Genomic DNA, 22,311 nt, shown 5'->3' with positions numbered 1-22,311 from the left:
TATATATATATATATATATATATATATATATACAGTTAAGAACGAAATTATTCATACACCTGGCAAATATTGATGTTGATTTTTTCTTGACCAATATGTTTGTACTGACTGAAAATAACACTGCCACATGCCAAAAGGTTGTAGGACAATGTGGTAGAAACATGGAATCAAAAAATAAGAAAAATGCCATGTCCAAAATTATTCATACCCTTTTTAAATAGTCAATGGAAACATCTTTATTTACCATCAAAGCTCTCGAAATGGTTCTCATAATACCTACCAGGTCCCCTTAGTTGAAAAACATCCCAAAAGAATACTTTTCTACAGGGGCGTAGCACCAAATTCTGGGCCCTATGCACAAGTGGTGGCCATGGGCCCCCCCCCAACCAACCACCGGCTGTAAGCATGAAGCATGAGGTTCACAACTAACTAGGCATACTATCTAATCACACATTGAATTAATCTAACAACTCTTATATGTACTGTATAACAGAAAATAATCTTATTACCCAAGACTTCACTGAATTTCTTATGTTTAAAGAATGTTTAAAAGCTAGAACATGAAATGAATGAAAACACTTTTGGCTGAGAGAACAGCTATCTATACAAATTGAACACTTTTGGCTGAGAGAACAGCTATCTATAGCTAACTGAGTGTGATGCGTTTCACAAATTAGCTTTGCTACTAATTTGACAGCCTTTCCTCATGAACCTACATAGAGCCTACTAAGTTAAGCTATTAGCTCATAATAATTTTCGAATTAGTAGGCTATTGAAATGTTGTGGTAGGCTATAAATCAGGCATCATGTTATTTCTAATTTTGTGTTAATGCTGTTTTAGCACTGATAATCGCGGATTCGCGGTGGTATTGAAGTGTTTTGTAACCTTCAGGAGTTCATTTCATTTGTAGACTATTGCTTTCACATTGGGCTCACCTTTCTTGGGAAAGAAGGCTGTTAACACTTGTTTTCCCTCATTTCTTTTTTTCTCCCTTTCTTGCCTCTCTTTTCTTTTCTGGGAACCGGATTTAGCTTTCTTAGACTTAGAAATCTTCACACCGTGACCGTCTAGTAGGCTACTCAAACATGTCCTAAAACAACCCTTAACGTTCGTTTTCAAAACTGTGCAACTCACCGAGTGGTTAGTGGTGTTCGTTGATGTTCCAAAACAAGTAGCGTAGCGAAATACAGTTTCTGTCGTCTTTTATTTGGCATTTTGTAAAATCCCATTGATTTCTGTCATTGCACGTTGATATTACTGCGCTACCGTCTATGCTTCAGGTTCAAATACGAATCATACATTGCGCCGATATATTTGCTTTTAATAGTCAACGAACTCCACTAACCACTCGGTGAGTTGCACAGTTTTGAAAACGAACGTTAAGGGTTGTTTTAGGACATGTTTGAGTAGCCTACTACAGTATGCCAGCCACCCTGAGAAGTGAAAAGGCGATTCAAAACGAGTCAGAAAAGTCGAGACAGGACCAATCGTCAAAATGTCGGTGTCCACCACTCTAGTTCATCCAAAACAAACCAGAAAAGGGCCTTAAAGTGCTAAAAACCGGAATTTTCCTTTAATTCTAAACTCTTAATTCTTTCTTAGGACCATGTGTGCATAAGGGGAGTCTCTTCGCTCCTGGACAAACATTTCACAAGGGCTGTGACAAGTGCTATTGTCATGATAATGGATTTGTGTGTCTTTCGTAAGTATAAGTATAATTCTAATAAACTTACAATCATTATTAATTGATAATAAGTCACCAAAATGAAAATATTTCCCCAAACTACAAAGTAAGCTTTTACACCTACTGCTCCTTCACAATTGTATAATTCTATACCAATATATATATATATTCAGGTGAAATTAAATGGAATTTAGTTCTTGAAGACTTCTTGGTTTGCCTTTTTATGTGGGCATCATGATCATTCTCTGTCCCTTGAGAAACTAACCATTAGGTGAAGAGGTCCTTCTCGATTCTCACAATATCTTGACCTTTCCTTCAGACCCATGAAGCCTACATCCTGGCCCAAGAAGTGTCAGCGGGTCGCTACAGATTGTGGATATCGCGTTGTGTACCGGGACAACCTGGAGCTGGACTGCCGACCCTACAGCTGGATCCGGTGAAGATCAGTGTGTCAGTCAGCCAGTCTGACAACCATGGTCATTCATTTTGCTGATCAAGGGGCACTGCTAGATGTTAGGACTATAACATTGTGTTGTGCTTCCACATTAATAATAACAACAACACTTGTCATCTTGCTTTAGGAGGGCACCTTGACAGTGCAGGGCTCTTGAATTTACCCAGTCTTCCCCCGCATTGCAGTGTCCCTGGGGCATGGCCTGAAAAATAAATACAGTCCAACACTGTTGAAAAGAGAGACCTGATGGACAACCAGAAATAGAAGCTTGCGTGCAGGCTGCTTCTTATAGCATCTGTCCAGGGGGGTATTCCAATTACGTGGTTTAGTGACAAACCTGGGTAAGTTAACTCATAGTAAACCTCCTAATAGAAGAGCTGTATGGCTTCATTCTCCTAACAAAGCAATGCCATACGGCTCTTGTTGTAGGAGATTTACCACTGAGTTAACTTACCCAGGTGTGTCACTAAACCACGTACTTACACCACGTACTTACTTAAACCACGTAATACCCCCCAGTTGTACCTTGATTGTTTCCCTTTTTGTAGTCGCTTTGAACAAAGTGTCAGCTAAATGACTACATGTATCACAAATGTAAGTTATACATGTTGATATGGATATCAATGAAATCCTTTACTGGGAGAATAACTCACATTCAGAGCATCTGTATTTGGCCACCTGGATCTCACCATCTCTCCCTTTGCATCGCATTCACACCAATCTCTGAATTCTGTCATTCTCTGGAGACTGATTCTTTGCCAGTTGTCAGTTGGACAGATCTGTTGATAATGTTCGCATCTCTTGTAAGTCTGCAGCTATTAAATAAGATATCCATACTACTGTTTTAAAACTAGAATGTTGTCATCGTGAGTATTTTATTATCAAAATGCATTGATACATCTCATCTGTTCAGTACTGTTGTCTTGTTGGTATGGGGGTAGATACCAAATATTTATTACTATGTTTGAAGTTTAAAAAAAAAAAAAAAAAAAAAATCCTTTGAAAAAAAAGGAAGTAATCTGTCCAGTTTCAAGAGAGACAGGAAGGGGAGGGGAGAAGTACAAACCAGGCAGTCTTAGCCCCGCCCTTCAATACCACACCCAGTGTTTCCCCGCCCAAACCCCACCCCCCCCCAGAACAAGAAGGGGAAAGAAAACTAATCATGCGGCAACTTTAGTGTACTATATTTTCTTGGAACAGTATATAACACGTTTTTATACAAGTACACATGATCATACGTTCTGGGATTTTGCTTTGTTTGTCATTAAGGTGCTGGTCTGTTATTCTTTTTTCTTTTTTAGAACCCCCGTGTCAACATTTGCATCATCGTGTCCATTTCAATACGTATTTTTCATTTTTTTAACTCAAAAGTGTTTTGTGAAAGAGAGAAACATTCATGTTAACCAGTGAGTACCCTTGAGTCTTTAGGTCACTGGGTCAGAAGGAGGGGAAGTGAAGGCGGGGGGGGGGGGGGGGGCAGACGGTGAAAATCCAGTCCTGTTCACCTACTACCCCAGTCCACCCCTCCCGAAAGCTTGATGGGGATCCTCAAACGTATCCAAGAACTAGAAAAAAAAAATAGAACAAAAAAGTATTCTTTTTGAATATTCCCGTTAAATCTCCGAGACACTAATGCGGTCCTCCAGCCTGTGTCTGCTGTTACATCAACAGGTCCATATCCTTGGTAGGAACCCTGGATGGGGGGGGGGGGGGGGGGAAATGTCCATTCAGTCTCAAATGATGGGTGTTGTCTCTCCTTGCTCTTCTTTTTTTAAATCCCCAATGCAGTGGTCATGGCACGAGACCTTGACGTTCACTGGAGGGAGTGAGGGAGAGAGTGCGTCTCCCCCAACAAACCCGACTCTCTCCGTTTCATGAGGCAGGTACAGCATTCTGTACAAACGGAAACAACTACAAGCAGCACTTGCGTTTTTTTTTTCTTTAAAAAGAAAACTAAACAACGAAAAAAGAATGAAAACGTACAATTGAGAGCACAGCAGCTTTCTTAACATTTAGTTCTAATTTTCTGTTTTTTTTCCTTCTTTTTTTCACTCATGTTTGTGTCAGACGTGTGGAATGCTCAGATTGGTCGGGGAGGTGTAGGGATTAGAGGAGAACTATTCTTGTTTTCAAAAACAAAACAGGAATACGGAAACGGGGGCGGGGGCAAACCTCGGAAAAGCAGTGCACTACAGTTCCTCTGCCACAGCATCCCAGCACACCAAGACAATGAATCTTGTTTTTTTGTTTTTTGCTCCTGTCTAATCAGAGCATCAGCTGAAGTCTCGCAAATCTTGGAATACAACAGGAAATCACTAAGAAAATAAAGTTCCAATAGGAAAAACAAACAAACTCTAAACCCAGAGATAACTGCAGCACCATGGATTAATTAGATCCGTGTGTGTGTGTGTGTGTGTGTGTGTCAAGTATAACAAAGCAATTCTTGAGTTGCTACAAGTAAAACAGATTAGCTATCTGGAGGTGGGGGGGGACAGAAATCAAGTAAAGATCCGGACACCAGTGTCACTCTGGAAACAGGTCCATGGGGCTTGGAGGAGCAGGAGGGAGAAAGAGAGGGAGCACACACAGGCCGCTGGAGAACCGCACTGGAATGATCCGAGAGAGCACACTCTCTTGCGCTGGTCTTACCTGGCATGGTTCTTTTTTATGTCCAAAAAGATTGATATATATATATATATATATATATATATATATATATATATATATATATATATATATATTTCTCTGTTCTGAACGGAGGATTCAGACACTTGGCTATGTGTTTCAGTAATGGACTGTGAAAAATGGTGGAGTAGGGTGGTAAGGGAACTGCAGCAGAGTTTAAAAACAACAACAACAAAAAAACAACACAAAAGAGACTCTTCTGATGAGTTCCAGCACCTGTGATTAAGCAGAATCAAACGGAACCGGCGCCAGTTTCAGATTATCACAGGTGTTTACACAAACATATTTTACCGTCTACCTTTTTAAACAAACGGGTAAATTTAAAATGATACACGATTCTTAAAGAGTTCTCATTTTCTCCATACTCCTAAAGTTTTTTTTTTTTAATCCTCTTGATTCTTCTTTCGCGTCTTTAATAAATGTCCGTTTTGACGTTAGCCTACAAGTATGCTTGTGGTGATTTAGTTTATTTTTTGGTGAAAAAGAGGAAAGAAAATAATGTGAGAAAAAATTAAGAAAAAAACAACTTATGGATACAGGAGTCCTTGTTCCTCAAGTCTCATTGAACACTGGCCACTCTCACAACCAAGAGTCTCTTCCACAGGTGCAGCTGAAGAGGGCCTCACACACACACACACACACACACACACACACACACACACACACACACACACACACACACACACACACACACACACACACACATCCTCTCTTTCTTTGACTCTTAGCACACACATACATACACACACACACACACACACACACACACACACACACACACACACGTACGCAGGGTCCTAGTAGCTCCCTGTCTGTGTCCGTACCCCTGACCCCTGAAGGGGAGGGTGCTGGAACTGGTTGAGTGGCGCTCCTCGCGGTGGGTAGTGCTGGGAGCTGGGGGCAGACAAGAGCCGAGAGTTTGCCTGAATGCCGCGGCCCGAACCCGAGCCCTGCTGGGCAAGTCTGGAGGCGTGGGACGCCGCGCTCCCGGTGAGTAGGCCACTACCGCCACAACCAGCACCACCGCCACTGATGTCTGTTTTGGAGTGGGACTGGCTCCTGGGGACCGGGGGGCTGGACGAGGCTGACAACAGGCCGCTGTTCAACAGGCTGGCCTTCAGGTGGCTGCTGCTGGGGTATGAGGCATCCTGGACAGCGCCACCCACAGGCCTGGAGGTGCCGCTCACGGACGAGTCCAGCGACGAGATGGAGGATGAGGAGGACGAGGAGGAAGAGGCCGAGGTGGGAGGGGTGCTCTGGGTCGGCTGCGGGGCGTGGTCCTGGGCGAGCGGCCGCGGGTATGACGGCGAGGGGCTGTACGAGGAGCGGAACGGAGAGACCGAGCTGTCCGAGGTCACATGGGGCTCCGACAGGTGAGGCTGAGAGGGAACAGAGCAGACCAGGGCGATCAAACCAGATCAACATAAACCACTGAAAGAATCATCCATAAAGACATGCAAATACAAACACACACTGCAAAAAATATCAGGATATTTAGATCGGAACGCATATACCATACACACACACACACACACACACACACACACACACACACACACAGTACCTGGTGCTGGTAGACAGACGGGCTGTAAGGGTGCGGGCTCCTCAGGGGTGATGCTGTGGTGAGGTCATACCGGTCTGTCTCCACAGAGTCTGAAGAAAAGGGGACGCAGGGAGAACGGTGGGTGAACGAGCTGGCCGGCAGAGAGGAAATTAACTGGACAATGGAGAAGGCGCGTGTGCGTCACATCAAGGGCTACTCTACCTGCGTCTTTGTCTCTGCTGTTTCCATGGTCACCGGGGTCAGTCCTCTTGAGGGCTCGCTCCATTTTGAGGTTGCCCCGGAGCACCCTCTCCAGCACGCCCTGGCCCTCCCTCAGGCGCTCCACCGTCGTGGGCACGATCCTGAGACAGACGGCAGGCCAGAGGACATGAGGGTCAACTAAGTCACCGCAGCACTAATGCACTCAACTGCAGGCATCATGTTAAAAATGCCGTCAAAATCCTGCCAGGGTGCTTGCCCTTTCCAGAGAGAAAAATTCCGTCTCCCCAAACAGGAAGCCTTTTTTTTTTCTATTTATGGTGATGAGTATTTTTGGAAGTGTGACCTTTGGTATTTGTTTTGCCCATTTTTTGTGTATTACCACGAGCAAAACCTCCAGACCTATTCGGAGACTTCCATCCAAATTTCCATACTTTTCCGGGTCTGGAAAACAGTGTTTCATAATTCCAGAAATTTCTAGACCTGCACAAGCACCCTGCTTACTGCCTACCGACATCTACTTTTGTGGGTCAATGAGTGTGTGTGTGTGTGTGTGTGTATATGTGTGTGTGTGTGTCACTCACCAGGAGATGCCTTCCTGTGGCCGAGGGCCTGAGCCCGCACTGGAGCTGGAGCTGAGGTCCGGGGGGCTGACCTCCTCTATCTGGGGGAAGGCCTGGTGTGCAGGCGAGGAGAAGGAGCTGTGCGGGGAGGTGGGGGGCTGCAGCAACGAGCGTGGCCCACCAGGGGACTCCGTGCTGGGGCACAGCGAGCTGGGACGCGTGGGGGTCCCCATGGAGCCGACGGACTCGGTGTCCCGGGTTCCCTGTTTCCGCTTGCGGTACTCCAGCAGCGACACCTGGAAAAGAGGAGAGGGAGGGGGAGAAGGAGGGGGGAGGGCATGGTTAAGGGAAGCCATGCAGAACTACACGCTCGAGCCAGCTCATTACTTTACATCGACAAACCCACACACACATACATACAGACAGAGACACACTCACACACACATATATAGACATACACCACAACAAGTGCAACAACAGTACACCAGACAGACATGGACACACACCACACAATATTTCAAATGCAACATGGATCCATCCATCGCCGGAATGTGAATGAGTATGGTAGTATTGAGCGATGGCATGCAAAGACACCTGATTAACAGGCTCATCCAAATCGTATCCCCTTTAACCGTTCAGAGGAGAGGTTGGTTCACAGAGGACATGAGCAGGTAACTCCCAAATGCATGGTTAGTGGTGAAATCAAAAGCTCCTAACTTCTAGCTCAAGGCACAGTTAATCACAACCAATGCAAACACCTGAACAGGTGTTCAATAAAGTTGGAACATCCCCCCACAACCACCTCCACACACAGACAAGCACCTGGGCACAAATCTAATAGTCTGCGTGGGCCGAGTCCACTCACTGACTATATAGTGGCATATACTGAATAACCACCATTCACTGTGCCGTGCACTATGTAGTGAAAGAGTGGATGTTCTACATACAGGGTGACCTTCAGAGAAAGAGAAAAGCAAGAGTTTGTTTTTTTACACCATCAAAACTGAAGGCCCATGTTTTTAAAATGACCTTTTTCCATTATCTTTGGCATGAAATATGACTTAGGTAAATTAAGAATATATGAGTTCAGCTAGGGCTCATTCATTAGTTGCTATCCAAAGAGTTCGAAGGCCAGCTTTACTGACCTCTACTGGAAAAATGTGTGAATTAACAACAATTCAAAAAGCAGAGTTTGACAGGAATAGTTCCTTTATAACTGCAATTTCAGAGATACTTGTGTAGGGGTGTTATGAGAAAGACTCAGACTAATGAAAAGATCCACCTCTGAGTCACCCTTTCATTGTTTCAATGAGGTTTGGCAACATCATTATAGGCTTAAATCTAGGTTGATTTTGTGTGTACATTTGTTTATCTGTGCAGTGTGTGTGTGTGTGTGTGTGTGTGTGTGTGTGTGTGTGTGTGTGTGTTTGTGTGTGTACATACATGCAAGATGGCTGGATCATTATGAGCATCACCAGGAGCCATTCTGACCGGGCATTGAATGGCTCCAACCCCACACCATGAGAAAAATGACAGACAAATGAAAAGTGAAAAATTCCCTTTCTGATCAAAAGAGTAGGAATGCTGAACCAAGCACGTATGTATCTGTGGACATCGGGAGTATAAATCACCATGGCATATAATCCCAGAGCTGATCGTGCTATGCTCGTTGGCATGAGAAGATAATGGTGTTGGGTTGAATGCAAATGCAAAACAAAACAAACAAAAAAAACAGAACATCTTCATGCACACTTCTAAGAGGTAGCTGGTCAGTGCGAGTATATTCACCATGTTCTGCATAGGCTTGCAATGGCCTCTTACAGCTAGGGCCTGGTAACCAGGCTGACAGCCTGGCAGCTGACTAACGGTGATCACGTTCCCCCTCTGCCTTAGGAAAATAACAAAAGGACAGAGAAGGGGAAGAGGAGAGAGAGAGACTTGGCAATAATGTATTAAAAGAGAAGGGTGGGTGTGGGGGGCAGGGGGAGGAGGGGAGAGAGAGAGAGAGAGAGAGAGAGACAGAGAGAGGCACAGAGTAGAATTCGACGGCTAGAGCAGACACAAAGATGAAGTCTCAGAGAGACGAGCGGGAGAGAAGCTCGCTCGGATCGGTTTGAGGAGATGGCTGGGTCTAATTTATCAAGCGGTCTCTCACACACACACACACACACACACACACACACACACACACACACACACACACACACACACACACAGGAAAGGTTTTTCACTGCGCAATAAAAAGCCAGTGAGCGTAGAAATCCTGAGAGCATTACGGATGACCTTTGAGATGAGACACTCAGGGTTATGAAGTGTGCTTGCTTGATAAATGAGAACCATCATCTCCAAAAGAGGAACCAAGAGTTGTTCTCTCTCTATTTTTAGGACAGGGTGAGACTTGCAGCCAAAACCGATTTACATATCAGTTCCTAACATGAACGCCTCAACATCTCTGTTAAGGCCCACGTTTCCTCAGTTTAAAAAACAGCAAACACAATGGTTAATGCTAGCTGCAAACCAATGCAACAGTGGGAAGGGAACCACTTGCCTTCTTCTTTTGGGGAGGGTTGCTGGGGTGAGGGGGGGTGCCACTGTCTGGGTACCCGCCCCCGTAATGTGGCTCTGGATAGGGTGAGAGCGACCCGGCCCCCGTCTCCGAGAGTAGCCCCTGGCCACTCACGGCGCCGAAGTAGGACTCCGCAGGTGAGAAGCTGCCCTCCGATTGGGAGTGCCGCCTGTCCGTCAGGGGGCCGCGGGGGCCAAGGCCCTCCCCTAGGTTGGCGTTGAGGGGAGAGCACGCGTAGATGAGATTGAACTCTGTCCTGAATGCCTGCTCTCGAGCCTGGGACTCGCCCGACCGCGTGCCCGTTGAGGAGTCGCCTGGGGCGGACGTGGACACCGGGGTGAGGGGGGTCCCTCCACCGGAGAGACTAAGGGGCGAGGGGGAGACGGCAGGGAAGTCCTCGGGCACCGGGACAGGACTGTCCAAGCTGGAGGTCATGGAAAGGTCAGGAAAGGTAGCGTTGCGAATGGAGTCAAAGTCCGACCGCAGGCAAGGCTGAACATAAGGGGGAACAGGCAGAGAGAACACAGTGTTTCAGTTGCTAAGCATGCTTATAACTCTCTCCCACACAAACACACTAGGTTACATCAGGACAGCAATCACATTTACATTTTTATAAGCCAAACATCTGTGCTCCTTGTATTTTCCAAAAGCAAGACTCTTAAACACACCCACAGAAACACACAGCTGCTCCTCTCTGGACAGAATGTCACACACACACAGACACTCACCTCTGGAGACAGAGATTCTGGCCGGTGTACTGGGGAAGCCTCTGGGGATGAGATGTTCTGGAGGCAAAAAAAGTGAAAATATGAACACTAATCACATTCACTGCTGCTCACACTTAAATACGGCATGTTTAAGGTGTGCTGTTATGCATGCATGCTATAATAAAATGCCTTGACATGTTGGCACTGTGTGTGTGCGCGAGTGCGTGAGTGTGCACAGATGTGTGCGTGCGTATGTGTGTGCATGTGCGCGTTTCTGTGAGTGAGTGTATGTGTGTGCACGTTTCTGTGTGTGTGTGTGTGTGTGTACACAAGTGTGTTGTGTCCTACCTCAAACTGCAGCGGCGTGTTGCAGCGGCTGGTGGGCAGCGAGGTGAGGGGCGAATAGGGCATGGTGGCGCCGTTCTGCTGCTCGTCCTCGGCACCCAGGTACAGGGCGCAGGATGTGCTGAGGGCTGGCCGCAGCGAGTGCCCAGGGTCCGAGGGCGGCGGTGGCGTAATGGGCGACAGCGGCCGCAGCAACAGGTCACTGCCGGACGCACTGCTGTCGGGGGGCGAACTCAACATCTCGTGCGCATGCTTGGACTTTCGTTTCTTGAAGGGCGCACTCAACTCTGCAGTGACAGAAAGGGAGAGATTTTTTTTTTAAATCATCATCATCATCATCATCTTACACAACTGTCAGTCATATGTATGTCCTATCATCATCATCTTCTTCATTATCATCTAACAACCTGCCACATATGAATAAAAATAAAACAACTCAAAGAGATTTGCTATCAAGAGCAGTCCCTTTCAGGGTAGAAGGGCGGCAGCAGCAGCAAGAGTGTAATGTCTGAGCATAATGGCTTTGAGAGGTGTGTACAGTAGATGTGTGTAGATACCGGCTTTGAAAGGGTGGTAGGAGCTGCCGTTACTTTGGTTTGAAGAGCTGGAGACGCCGCTATCCTCCGGGGACAAGGAGGACTTGCTCTCGTCCAGGGCCTGCTTTATCCACCTCTGCAGACACGCAGACACACACACACACACACACACCATACACGCCAAAGTTAGAAAAATGATATGAGCCAGACCACACCATAGCCATGCAATCAATTTAAATAAGTTAAAGAGCATTTACTGAGTATAAAATCTGCTAGGAAGTTAAATGACAAATTCTGTTTCCTACCACTCTATTTTGAGCATATACACAACTACAGAACAGCTAAATTAATGTGAGGGGAAATCGGCTGAATTTGACTAACTAAAAAAATTTGACTAAAAGCCCATTGGGCAAAAAAAAGTTTTGAGTTGTGAAAGTTGTGAAAACCTATTGTGAGACATTTATTAGAAACCCCTCGCCTGCGTCCCCACCGATTGGACGGCCTGAACAACGGATGACCTCTGACCTTTTTGCAGGAGCCGTAGGAGGCGTCGACGGCCAGGGGCCTGCGTCGGCGCTCAGGGGTGAAGGGCGAGCCGAAGCGCACATAGTGCTTGGGGGCGGTGCAGATGAGCGAGGCGTGGCTAAGGCCCGGCAGCATGTTCAGCGTGGTGGCCAGCACCGTCGGGTCTGTCGTGATGCGCAGCGGACGCTCCGCCTCCGGCTCCGCCCGCTCCGGGATCTTGTCGTTGAGCCACTCGGTCACCAGGTACTGAGCGGGATGGAGGGGGGAAGAGGTTAAAGGTCAAGTGAGCTAATAATTAAGTCAAAGGAAACTTGTGCAAAGCGAAATGCAAACTATATATACAAGTGAGAGGAGGTACAGGTAGATTGGAGTTGCGCTTCATATGGCCAAATCAGGCACATTTACATAAAGGACTTGTGTGTAAAGTGAGCATGGTAATTAATGTGCATTGTCCCTTTAAATAAGTAAATATAATGCATCACCATTCTTTTAATTGAATGTATATATAATTGTGAGGGTGAAGGATGACCTATGATAAATGTGTATGCTGGACGTATGACCCTTCCTGAATCTTTAGCATCTCCATACTCTCACCTTCTTTGTTTTGGGGTAGCGCAGGTTGGCCCTGTTGCCCAGGGCTCCAGAGCCCGCTCCCCCGTAGCCATCACCGTCCTGCGCCTGTCCTGCTCCGAGTGCCCCCTCGCCCTGGCCCAGGTCGCCCTGAGAGGCCCCGGGCGCTCCGTCCTCGCCTCCGGCGCCCTCCGCCGCCTGCTGTGCCAGGGCCTGGCGCTGTCGCCGCGCCCGCTGGGCCGAGCCGGAGCGGTAGCGCGAGATGCGGCTCTTGGGCCGCGGCTTGGAGGAGCGTGCCGGAGGGGGCTTGGGGGCGGCTGGCGCCGCGGTCACGGGTTTACTGTCCGTCTCTACCGGGGCCTCCTGGACACAGGAGTGAGAAGGAAGGAGAGGGAGAGATAACGAACGAGTGGAGACGTCAGAAACCAGGATCAAATATAATTACCAATGTTCTATGAATACAACAGACAGGACATTTGACCGGAGTGGAAAGAGAAATAGACAGGAAAAGAGAACATTTGCTCAACATTTACTAAAAGTACAGCTTTTCACAACAGCACTGGTGAGTGTGTGTGTGTGTGTGTGTGTGTGTGTGTTCGCCTATGACCCCTTGTGCCTGTATGTGCTCCCAGTCTATTCACTGCTTCTCTCTCTGTGTGTGTGTGTGTGTGTGTGTGTGTGTGTGTGTTCACTACTCATAGCTGAAATTCAGAAGACACACGACAGCGGTGGTGCTTGTTGGCTCACCGTTGCGTAGGAGGTGCGTCGCGTGCTGACTCCCCCTGAGGTTCCCGCGCTGGACGTGGGGTTTGGGCCGGCGGGAGACAGGCCCGTCACCTCTCCCTCCTCTGGGGCGCCGGGCTCCTGCTTGGGCTCATCGGCGGCCCCCTGGACCACGCGCCGCCTCCGCCTCTCCATGGTCTCAAGCGCAGCGCGGTCCTCCCGGGACTGCAGGACAGAGAGAAGAGTCCATTAGTTCAATGTGTTAGGAGTGTGTGTGTGTGTGTTTGTGTGGACCTGATTATCACTGAATAGTAGTAGGTTTGTAGGTTTTGGTCTAATAGCATATCAGCATATGTTGCAATTTGTGCAATTTGACAATACTGTGTATTTTTAAGCATATGACTGTGTGTGAATGTATTTGTGTGTGTGTGCGTGTGTGTGTGTGTGCGTGCGTGTGTGTGTGTGAGAGAGAGAGAGGTGTTGAGCCAGTAGCATACCCGTCTGCTTGATATGAGGACTCCGTTGTCGTCCAGTTCGCCCTCTTCTCCTTCTTCCTGCTTCATTCCGTCCAGCAGGCCATCCTGTATCCCACAATGCAATAGGCTGCATCACTCACACAGCACTGGTCATGCACAGTGTACCCACTACCCCTCAAAGACCCTGACAGTACGGGCACACACATTAACCATTTAACCATCTGAAATAATTATGTGCCCACGTTGGCACCTTGAGACCGAACTCAGGAGGCCCCCCTCAGCACAAAATGTGTGTGTGTCTCTTTTACACAACCACTCCACACACACACACAACAACACTCACACAAATCCCTCCACACACTCATGCACATCCACCCAGCCACACACACACACAGCCACACTCACACAGCCACACACTCACACAGCCACACTCACCCACACACACACACAGCCACACACTCACACAGCCACACACTCACACAGCCACACTCACACACAGCCACACACACACACAGCCACACTCACACACAGCCACACTCACACAGCTACAGCCACACTCACACGCACACAGCCACACACGCACACAGCCACACACACACACACCTCTGCATCGCTGGCTCCATGCTCCCGGTCCTGCGCGTCTCCATTGGGCTGCTGGTTGCTGTCGTCAGAGCCGGCCGTGGGGGCTCCTCCCCCCTCCAGCTCTCTCCGCCGGGCTCGTCTCCGGCGGGTCTCGGCACCGGGGAGGACGGGCAGCGCTGGACCGGACGCCGGCTGTGACGGCAGGCTGTCCATCGGGCTCAGGTTGTGCTTCTGCACCGGGCAGTTCTGGTTGCCCCTGTGGCATGCACAGTCCACCTTGTAATTACTACAGCAGGGGATGGTGCAGAGATAAGAATGGGGGAGAGAGGGACAAAGTCATTATTAGTCTGTCAAATGGGAGGCTTGTGTCCAGAAGCTCTCATTAGCTAGGCGCTGTGGAATTGCTAATGTCCTTAATGACGATTAACAATGTACAGTACAATACAATACATTACAATGCATACAGATCTGGCACGTTCAAATGTAAAGTGGAGTTTGATCCATGACGTTTATCCCTACAGGCTTTTGCTTAAAAGGTGAAACACTTGTCGACCATTGAAGTTTATTTGATGGATGAAGACAAAGAGTGCACTCCACTTAAAGAGCAGTGGACGTGAATGTGGACGGAACAGGTCACTCACCAGCTGTTGAACTCGTAATCGAAGCCAATGGTGACTTCGGAGTCCTTGGTGATCTGAGAGACGGCATAGATGCAGAGGTGGATCATCCCTTCTGAGATCATGTGCCGCACCTGATGGAGAGAGAGAGAGAAAGCAATGTTCACATGCTAGTTTCAAGCACACATATTAAAGTTCTAATTCATCTGAAGACTGAAGGGCCCTAATTTGAAAGTCGGGCACACTCTGTCAAATGTAGGAATGATGAGATTATGAGATAATGAGATTAATGTTTGGTCCGTACACATGAAACGCAAGACTTTGTCCATCTTTCAAAGCATGTCCTGTAAAGCATGTTTCCTAGAAACTGAACCACTGATTTTGGAATTACTAACATATAAAGTAGCAGAGCCCTACTGGTTGATAGCACTACACTACACACTACACTACACTACACTACACTACACTACACGCATCCCGGTGTGTGAGCTGTGAAGGAAGGTATTCTACAAACACTGCGGGCCACCCACCTCAGCGTTGGGGGTGCAGGACCTCCTGATGAAGCGGGCGTCGTTCCCAAAGGTGCGGGCGTCCACACACATCTCTACGTCATTGAACTTGGAGTAGAACAGGACAAATGGGTAGGGCCTGTTGGGAAGGACAGGGGTTGGGTTTAGTCAGGTATGTGCATAAGAAACCATGAATGACACTTACCACAAAAGATTACATAATTGTGTTCAAAAGAACACATTACACAGACACAATCAAAGATGACATAATTGTGCACAAAAGCACACATCTCACACACACACAGATGGAGGTGGGTTCGTACTTTTTGAAGAAATGCCCGTTGACCTCGAACTGCTGCTTCAGCATGACCTTGCCACGGTACTCGATGATTAGCGTGTCCGGCTCAAGGTCCCGTGCCGCCCGTAGAATCTTCCGATGCTTCTGTACACGCGTCACTCGGCCCACCTGCAACTAAGACACATGACACAGAGAGAGAGAGAGAGAGAGAGAGAGAGAGAGAGAGAGAGAGAGAGAGAGAGAGAGAGAGAGAGAGAGAGAGAGACTTTCACATGTGGGTTTCTTTCATTTTATTTTGGATTTACTTAAAGCTTATTATGGTATTTATACATCAATCATTATATCAATACATCAATAGATATCTTCACATGATATGCAACGGACTCCTCCATGTCCACGAGAAAGGTCAGAAAAAATATACACACACAATATATATGTATAAATATATAGTGTGTATGTGAATCTGTCTATTTATTTATCTATATATCAAGATATATCCATATTTGGTGGCTACATGGCCACATAAGTGCGCTAATCCTATAAGGCTGAGAGCCAGGCCTGTGTGGTGGCGTACCTGCATCTGGGAGCTGAGCACGGTGTTGTTGCAGGCCAGCTCGGTGCGATTGATGGTGTCGGGTGAGGGGGCGGGCGAGCTGGGCTTGGCCAGCTGCAGCAGCGTCTGCACGTCGGCGCTGTACTGGTTGGCCAGGGCCTCCTCGTACTGGTCCGTCCACTGGCGGATCCGCGTCTCCCAGCCCTCCGCCGTGTTCTCGTCCAGCGCACTCGCCTCCGTCGTGGAGTTCTGAAAGGAAACAGATGACCGTGAGTGTTCCAGTATATATATATTTTTAGGATGTATTCAAATGTGTCTCTCTCTCTCTCTCTCTCTCTCTCTCTCTCTCTGTGTGTGTGTGTGTGTGTGTGTGTGTGTGTGTGTGTGTGTTTAGAATAGTTATGTTGGGCTACAAGCAATATTGTACCCACATTGTACTATTAGCATAATAGTAATAATGTTAGAGGTTCTCAAACTGTGCCAAAGATTTTGAGTGAGGAGAAATGAAAGCTCACCTTCATCCTCATGGATTTTCTGGAACCCTCTCTGAAAGCCTACGACACAGAACCATGGCAGCCATGGTCAGTTGCAATGCCTTCACTAATAACATTATGACGCTTATACTGCTACAATACATACCAATGGATACATACTGTATCAATGCCTATGCGTGTGCGTGACTATAGGCTCTTCACCTTACTAGTCGATACATGTGTGTGAGTTGCTGTGCGCATGGGTGAGTGGGAGCTGTGCACCTTAATCTTCTTGGCTTTGGGTGTGGTGCGGCTCTTGTCCGTGCTCTTCTTCCTCTTCTTGGCCTTGCTTCGCTTGACGCGGTTGACCGTGAGCGTGATGCTGGTGGGTGTGTGCTGAGTGGCCGTGTACGAGACCGTGGAGGGCGACACTTCCTCGTCCCCACTCTCCGTGCCACTACTCTCCCCACCTACACACACACACACACACACACACACACACACACACACGGGTCAGAAACGTCTTTTTCAGATTTGCTTAGTCCTAGACTAAAAGTTTTTTTTTTTAAATGAAGATTTTCGTAGAAATTTCATTTTTCGTAGAAGTTTTTGTAATCTTAATCCATGTATATGAAACCAGCCCTGTGTGTCTAAGAGGAAGGTCATTTGTCATCTTACCGGACACATTCTCTGCTTTCCTGCGCTGTCCGTCTAATGCTTTCCTCCTCTCTAGACCCCTGCAAAACACAATCAGTGTGTTATTACAGCCGAGAGAGGAACACCAGATCAGCGTCAACCACATGGGGATGGAGACTGAGGGATCCATCAACACAAGTCCAAAACATTATGTCATATCTTAATCCATGTACTAAAAACCGACCCATTATCAATACCACTACACTGCTTTCCTCTCCAGTCCATGCTTTTTTAGGCCATGCTTTATTAGGAAAATCACTATGCTTGAAGTTATCGGAAACTTTGAGGCTGTTACATACAATTATTGACTTTAAAAATCTTCAATGGCCTGATCCACGCCATTTGAACTCAAGCACGTGGCTAAGGACTTCAGTTTTGAGCATCAGAGACCGGGGCCCTGGATGAATAACGGGAGTGACCCACCTGCAGCTCTCGCACTTGATGAGGAAGCCATCTTGCGTCAGGCTGCAGTGGCACCAGGCGCTGGGCACGCTACCTTCCTCCTCCTCCTCCTCGGACGAGGTCTCGCTGTCGGCCGAGTGCTCCTGGTCAGGTCGGGGGTGGGCGTGGGAGTGGGCGTGGGCGTGAGGGGACTGGTAGCGGCCGCGAGCCACGCCATTGAGCTCCAGCCGCGGGATGATGGTCTGGGAGAGTGGGGAGGCGGGAGGGGTGGGAGGGGGTGGGGCTCCGTAGTTGTGATCCTGACAACACACAACGGAAGACTGTTGCATCTTCAAACAATGGTGTTCAGGGGAACGCGGGAACGGAGGGGGGGATGGATGGAAGGATGGAGGGAGGGCGGGAGGGCGGGAGCGCACAGAGAGGAGAGGAGAGAAAAAAAGGAAGAGGGAAAAAAAAACAGAAAGAAAAAACAAAAACAAACAAAACAAGAGTGGGGTTGGGGGGAGTTGGAAGGGAAGGAAACGACAAGGAATGAAAAAATAAACCAAAGGCATTCACGGCTTTGTTGAGCAGTCATTCACAGTGGCACAGGGCTAGCGCAGAGGCAGAACCATTATAAATCAGTGCTACAAAGGTCATAGGTCAAAAGGTCAAAGTGCACAAGCTAGAGTATGGCATAAGTCAGGCACAGGGCTAGTGAGTCTTTCAGCAGACACGATCGGGGTACAACCAAAGGCATTCGTGGCATGGCAATGGCAATGTTTGGTTAAAGTTACACGGAGGAGGAGTGGGGTGGGACCATGCCGGTACTCACAGCATAGGGCAGTCCGCGGTAGCCATGGTTCTGAACGTTGCCACAGCTGTGGTTGGAGTAACTCTTTTGGTTCACTGCAGGGCTCGCTTCAACTGACTCAGGGCTGTGGGAGGAGGGGGGGGGGGGGGTTTATAAACAAACACAAAAATTGATGAGGAGTGAAGATTAAAGTGACAGTTGTAGGACATCAGGGTCTGCAAGGGCATTTTCACAGGTCTCTATATAATCAACAGCTAATACTGTCTCTACCAGAAATCAAAATGATTAAAAGAAGAGAACAAAATCATGCACCATGTAAATATGCAGATGACCTTATGGTTTCCCCCATGGTGACTGAGCAGTATTGCTTACACCCACCAGTGTCACGTAACTTTTTCTGAAAAACAGCGCAGTTCAACTCAGAGGCACAAGGGGGCCCCATGACACTGGGCCAGCATTCTGCCTGAGCACAGTGAATCAGAGGGGAGTGAATGGAATGTCTGCGGCCATGATGTTATGCAACTCCTCCTTCCCCTTGAGCAGAGACTCTGCTGAACACAGCTGCCGAAACCACATCCAGCCAGACCCAACCTCGCTGCTCCCTGACTCTCGGGAAACCTCTCGCAGAAATTGAATCCAACTCCACTTTTGCCCTGTCCCACCAGGTCGTTGGTGACGGGAATGATTATTTGGAAAGGATTCTGTCAATCTTACAGATATTTCACCTTTGTGTAGTTAAAATGTAGGGTAACTGGAGATGAGAGCAGGCTAGCCTGGCCTATATGCTAGTCACTAATGTCTGATTTTTAGTCAGTATTGGAATACCGCTGACGTTCAAATGCCCTCTAGAGCCAGAGTTTACGCCCAAGACAGCGGTCAGCTACTTGTTTGGAGAAGAACTTGCACAACCCATGTTGACCTCTGTGACATTTAGAGCCAGGAACTCAACTATGTGGGTGGTCATGTGGTGCCTGAATGCCTCTAGTCAGGAACTTTACCTTTGGCCTTAGAGGAAGTCCTGGAGGACTCAGGAATGCAGAACTCGCACCTGGAATCAAGGCCCCTCCTCTCTCTCTCTCTGGCAGTTTCTAAGTGCTGTCTCTCTAAAACAAAATGGCCTCCGCTCCTCTCGCTCTGACTAACACCTCTACCCGTCTCTCCAACTTGCTGGCACCATTTCCTGTTTCCCCATCTCTCCCTGTCCGCTGCCGCTCCCTCACCTTCACACAAGAGCATAAACACCACAGCTGACATTCACTCACCCTTCGCACACACACACACACACACACAGCAAGGGCATAAACACCACAGTTGACAGTCACTCAAGTCATGACAAACCAAACATAAGGGTGGACAGGGCACAACACACACAGAAACACACACACACACACACACACACACACACACACACACACACACGTGTATGTGATAAGGGAGAAGTGCTCTTGGATAACCCAAGACTGATTGTTATCTAAGCATTTTTGAGAAGGGTGTTTCTGCTCTGTCGTTTTCTCCCAGGCTGAGTAGAATACTATGCACTAGAATGACATCACTAGTCGCCTGGCCCCGCTTGGCTTTGCCCCTGAAACACTGAGCTGATCGGAAGAAGGGCAGAGCACACACACACACACACACACAAGCACAGCAGGGGTTAGATAGGATTGGAGTGGCGCGAGCAGGGACGGGACAGGACGTGACGGGCGCTCGACTCACTCTGATCCGGCGGCCATGTCTGCGTAGGGTGTCTCAGGTGTGGTGACTCCCAGTGCGATTGCTATGCTCATGACGTCCAGCACAGCGTCGCGTGGGGAGTGGGGGGAAAGGGGGAGGGGGGAGGGGGGGGGAGGGGCGGTGGGAGAGGAGGAGGAGGCGAGGAGGAGAGGGGGGAGGGGGGAGGGGGGGAGGAGGAGGAGAGGGAGGAGGAAGGGGGAAGGATCAGGGGCTGCGAATGGCAGCGACAGACCACTCCTGAGGTGGGGCGCCGCGATGCCGCAGGCAGCACCTCACGGACATGGGGAGACCTGCAGAAACAGAGAGGGAGAGAGAGAGACATTTTAGAGATTTTATAGAGCCCAAGAAATAAACTAAATAAAATGATATATCAGAGAGAGAGAGAGAGAGAGAGAGAGAGAGAGAGAGAGAGAGAGAGAGAGAGATGAGTGTTGTAAAGCAGAGTATGTACACAGCCAAAAGGAAGCCTGACTCAAAGACAAGGGTAGGGGTGAGGACATGAAGACAGAAGCTGCATTGAGACCTACGTGTAAGACCGGAGGTTCTGCGGATGTTAAGTGGTTGGGCCGTATATATGAACAACATAAACGGTCATTTGGAAGTCCGAACTTAGCCGGCTGTTCTACTGCTGCCCTCCAAGTATTTTCGACGGACATTATGTAAATGAGCTTGTGTCTGAACGAAGCGAAGAACATGAGGAGATTCTGTTTATGTGTGTGTTCAACCACGTTCAACCAGTTCAACCACAGAGATTCTGTTAATGTGTGTCGGTGTCGTTCACACATACAGTACTTTCCTGTGTATTAGCCGCAGGACAGTGTTTTATGCAAGTTAAAAGAAACAAAGTCATATTAATACCATATTAAAGGGAAACTTGGCAGGATTAGCTATATTTCCCCCTCTCCTGGAGAAATTGTGCATTATGCTATTTCAAACTGAGGAAAAAGGTAACGATAAAGCACATGGATTTGTTTACAAGCTAGCGAAATGGTTAGCATAAGTTCGGAAGAACAATGTAGATGTTACAAGGTAAGAAACACGATTTAAAACGAGTTTCTTGTTTCTCACTTCTCTTTCCGGGACGGTAGTCTCAATGTTGCAAGGTTGGTTTTCTGCCTGGGGACGCTAGGGGCAGCGGGGAAAGTTACCATTTTCACCGGAACAGGTCATTTAACCATCCAAATGATTTCTAAACATGTTTATTACGTTGAAATAGTTGTCGAGTTCCCCTTTAACTGCCCCTGTGTATTAACCTCATAGCTGAATACATTTTGCTAAATCAATATATAAGCCGCGGCTAATAGTTGGGAAAATACGGTATGACCGTATATGTCAGCATGTTAGCATCATATCTGAATCATCCGATGGATCGGACCTCCGTTTGACAAAGCTCCGCATATACTGCGGTGGCTATATCTGAAAGCAGCTGGAGAAACAGGAGTCTAGACAGGCATAGGATGAAGGCCAAGCTGACTTGCACTTTGAAGTTATGGGCTGTTATTAAAAAACTATCTGTATGAGCAAGTATGTACGTGTCGTGTAGGCTTAAGCTTGCTATCCATCCATCGGCTTGTGAGCAATGGCCGTGGGACAACACTGACAGAGAGACAGTCTCACACGCAGCCTCGACGATTACAATCTCACACACACACACACAAATTTATCAGCAACAACGTTGACCCAAGACACAGCCAGTAGCTCATGTCTAACATTCTGAGAGTTAAGGACCATAAGACCTCTTTCTTTAATTTCTCTCTCCGTCTCTGGCATTTCTCAGAGGCAAGGCCACTGCCCTAAAATTCCGCATGACATCATTCCACAGGCATGACTAACACTAGCCTGAGGGCTAAGCTACCTGAGAATAGCCCTGCATGGTACAGATGTCTCAATCGGTTATATGCCTTTTACAATGCACAAGATATAGGTCAATGGTGGACAAATTGGCAAATATTGCCAGACATGGACAAAGCATAAAACATGTTAGACAAAAATCAGACAAAACCAATGTGGGCACATTAATGACACATAATGACTCTGAATTACAGCTGAACATAAATGAA

General features: G+C 47.7%; 1 protein-coding gene across 11 annotated transcripts; it reads right to left on the bottom strand.

Annotated features, from left to right (window-relative positions):
- Positions 1 to 3,844: 3,844 nt before the first annotated feature.
- On the bottom strand, positions 3,845 to 20,358 carry setd5 (SET domain containing 5). Of its 11 annotated transcripts, none has more exons than XM_076269140.1 (24): positions 20,234 to 20,358; positions 18,542 to 18,644; positions 17,749 to 18,056; positions 17,308 to 17,366; positions 16,912 to 17,099; positions 16,672 to 16,710; positions 16,178 to 16,405; positions 15,629 to 15,777; positions 15,327 to 15,444; positions 14,821 to 14,930; positions 14,201 to 14,465; positions 13,619 to 13,702; positions 13,146 to 13,346; positions 12,423 to 12,761; positions 11,829 to 12,074; positions 11,325 to 11,439; positions 10,771 to 11,054; positions 10,444 to 10,500; positions 9,698 to 10,207; positions 8,593 to 9,033; positions 7,171 to 7,445; positions 6,590 to 6,729; positions 6,389 to 6,477; positions 3,845 to 6,203 (listed from the first exon to the last, which is right to left on the bottom strand). In XM_076269140.1, exons 1-24 carry the CDS (start codon positions 20,302 to 20,304, stop codon positions 5,622 to 5,624), a joined length of 5,001 nt encoding a protein of 1,666 aa, XP_076125255.1. In that variant the 5' UTR covers positions 20,305 to 20,358; the 3' UTR covers positions 3,845 to 5,621. The 11 variants fall into 11 exon arrangements, with proteins under 11 accessions (XP_076125255.1, XP_076125262.1, XP_076125258.1 ...); XM_076269147.1 differs by having other exon boundaries at positions 8,938 to 9,033; XM_076269143.1 differs by having other exon boundaries at positions 11,358 to 11,439.
- Between the last annotated feature and the right edge of the window lie 1,953 nt (positions 20,359 to 22,311).

The sequence above is a fragment of the Alosa pseudoharengus genome, unplaced genomic scaffold, assembly GCF_046254945.1.
Source record: "Alosa pseudoharengus isolate Yale_2024_CS ecotype anadromous, Long Island Sound unplaced genomic scaffold, YU_APseudo_1.1 YU_APseudo_1.1_scf_5, whole genome shotgun sequence".
Classification (NCBI taxonomy): Eukaryota; Metazoa; Chordata; class Actinopteri; order Clupeiformes; family Clupeidae; genus Alosa; species Alosa pseudoharengus.
Note: the sequence above shows the minus strand (reverse complement) of the source record. Positions and strands in the feature narration are given on the sequence as shown.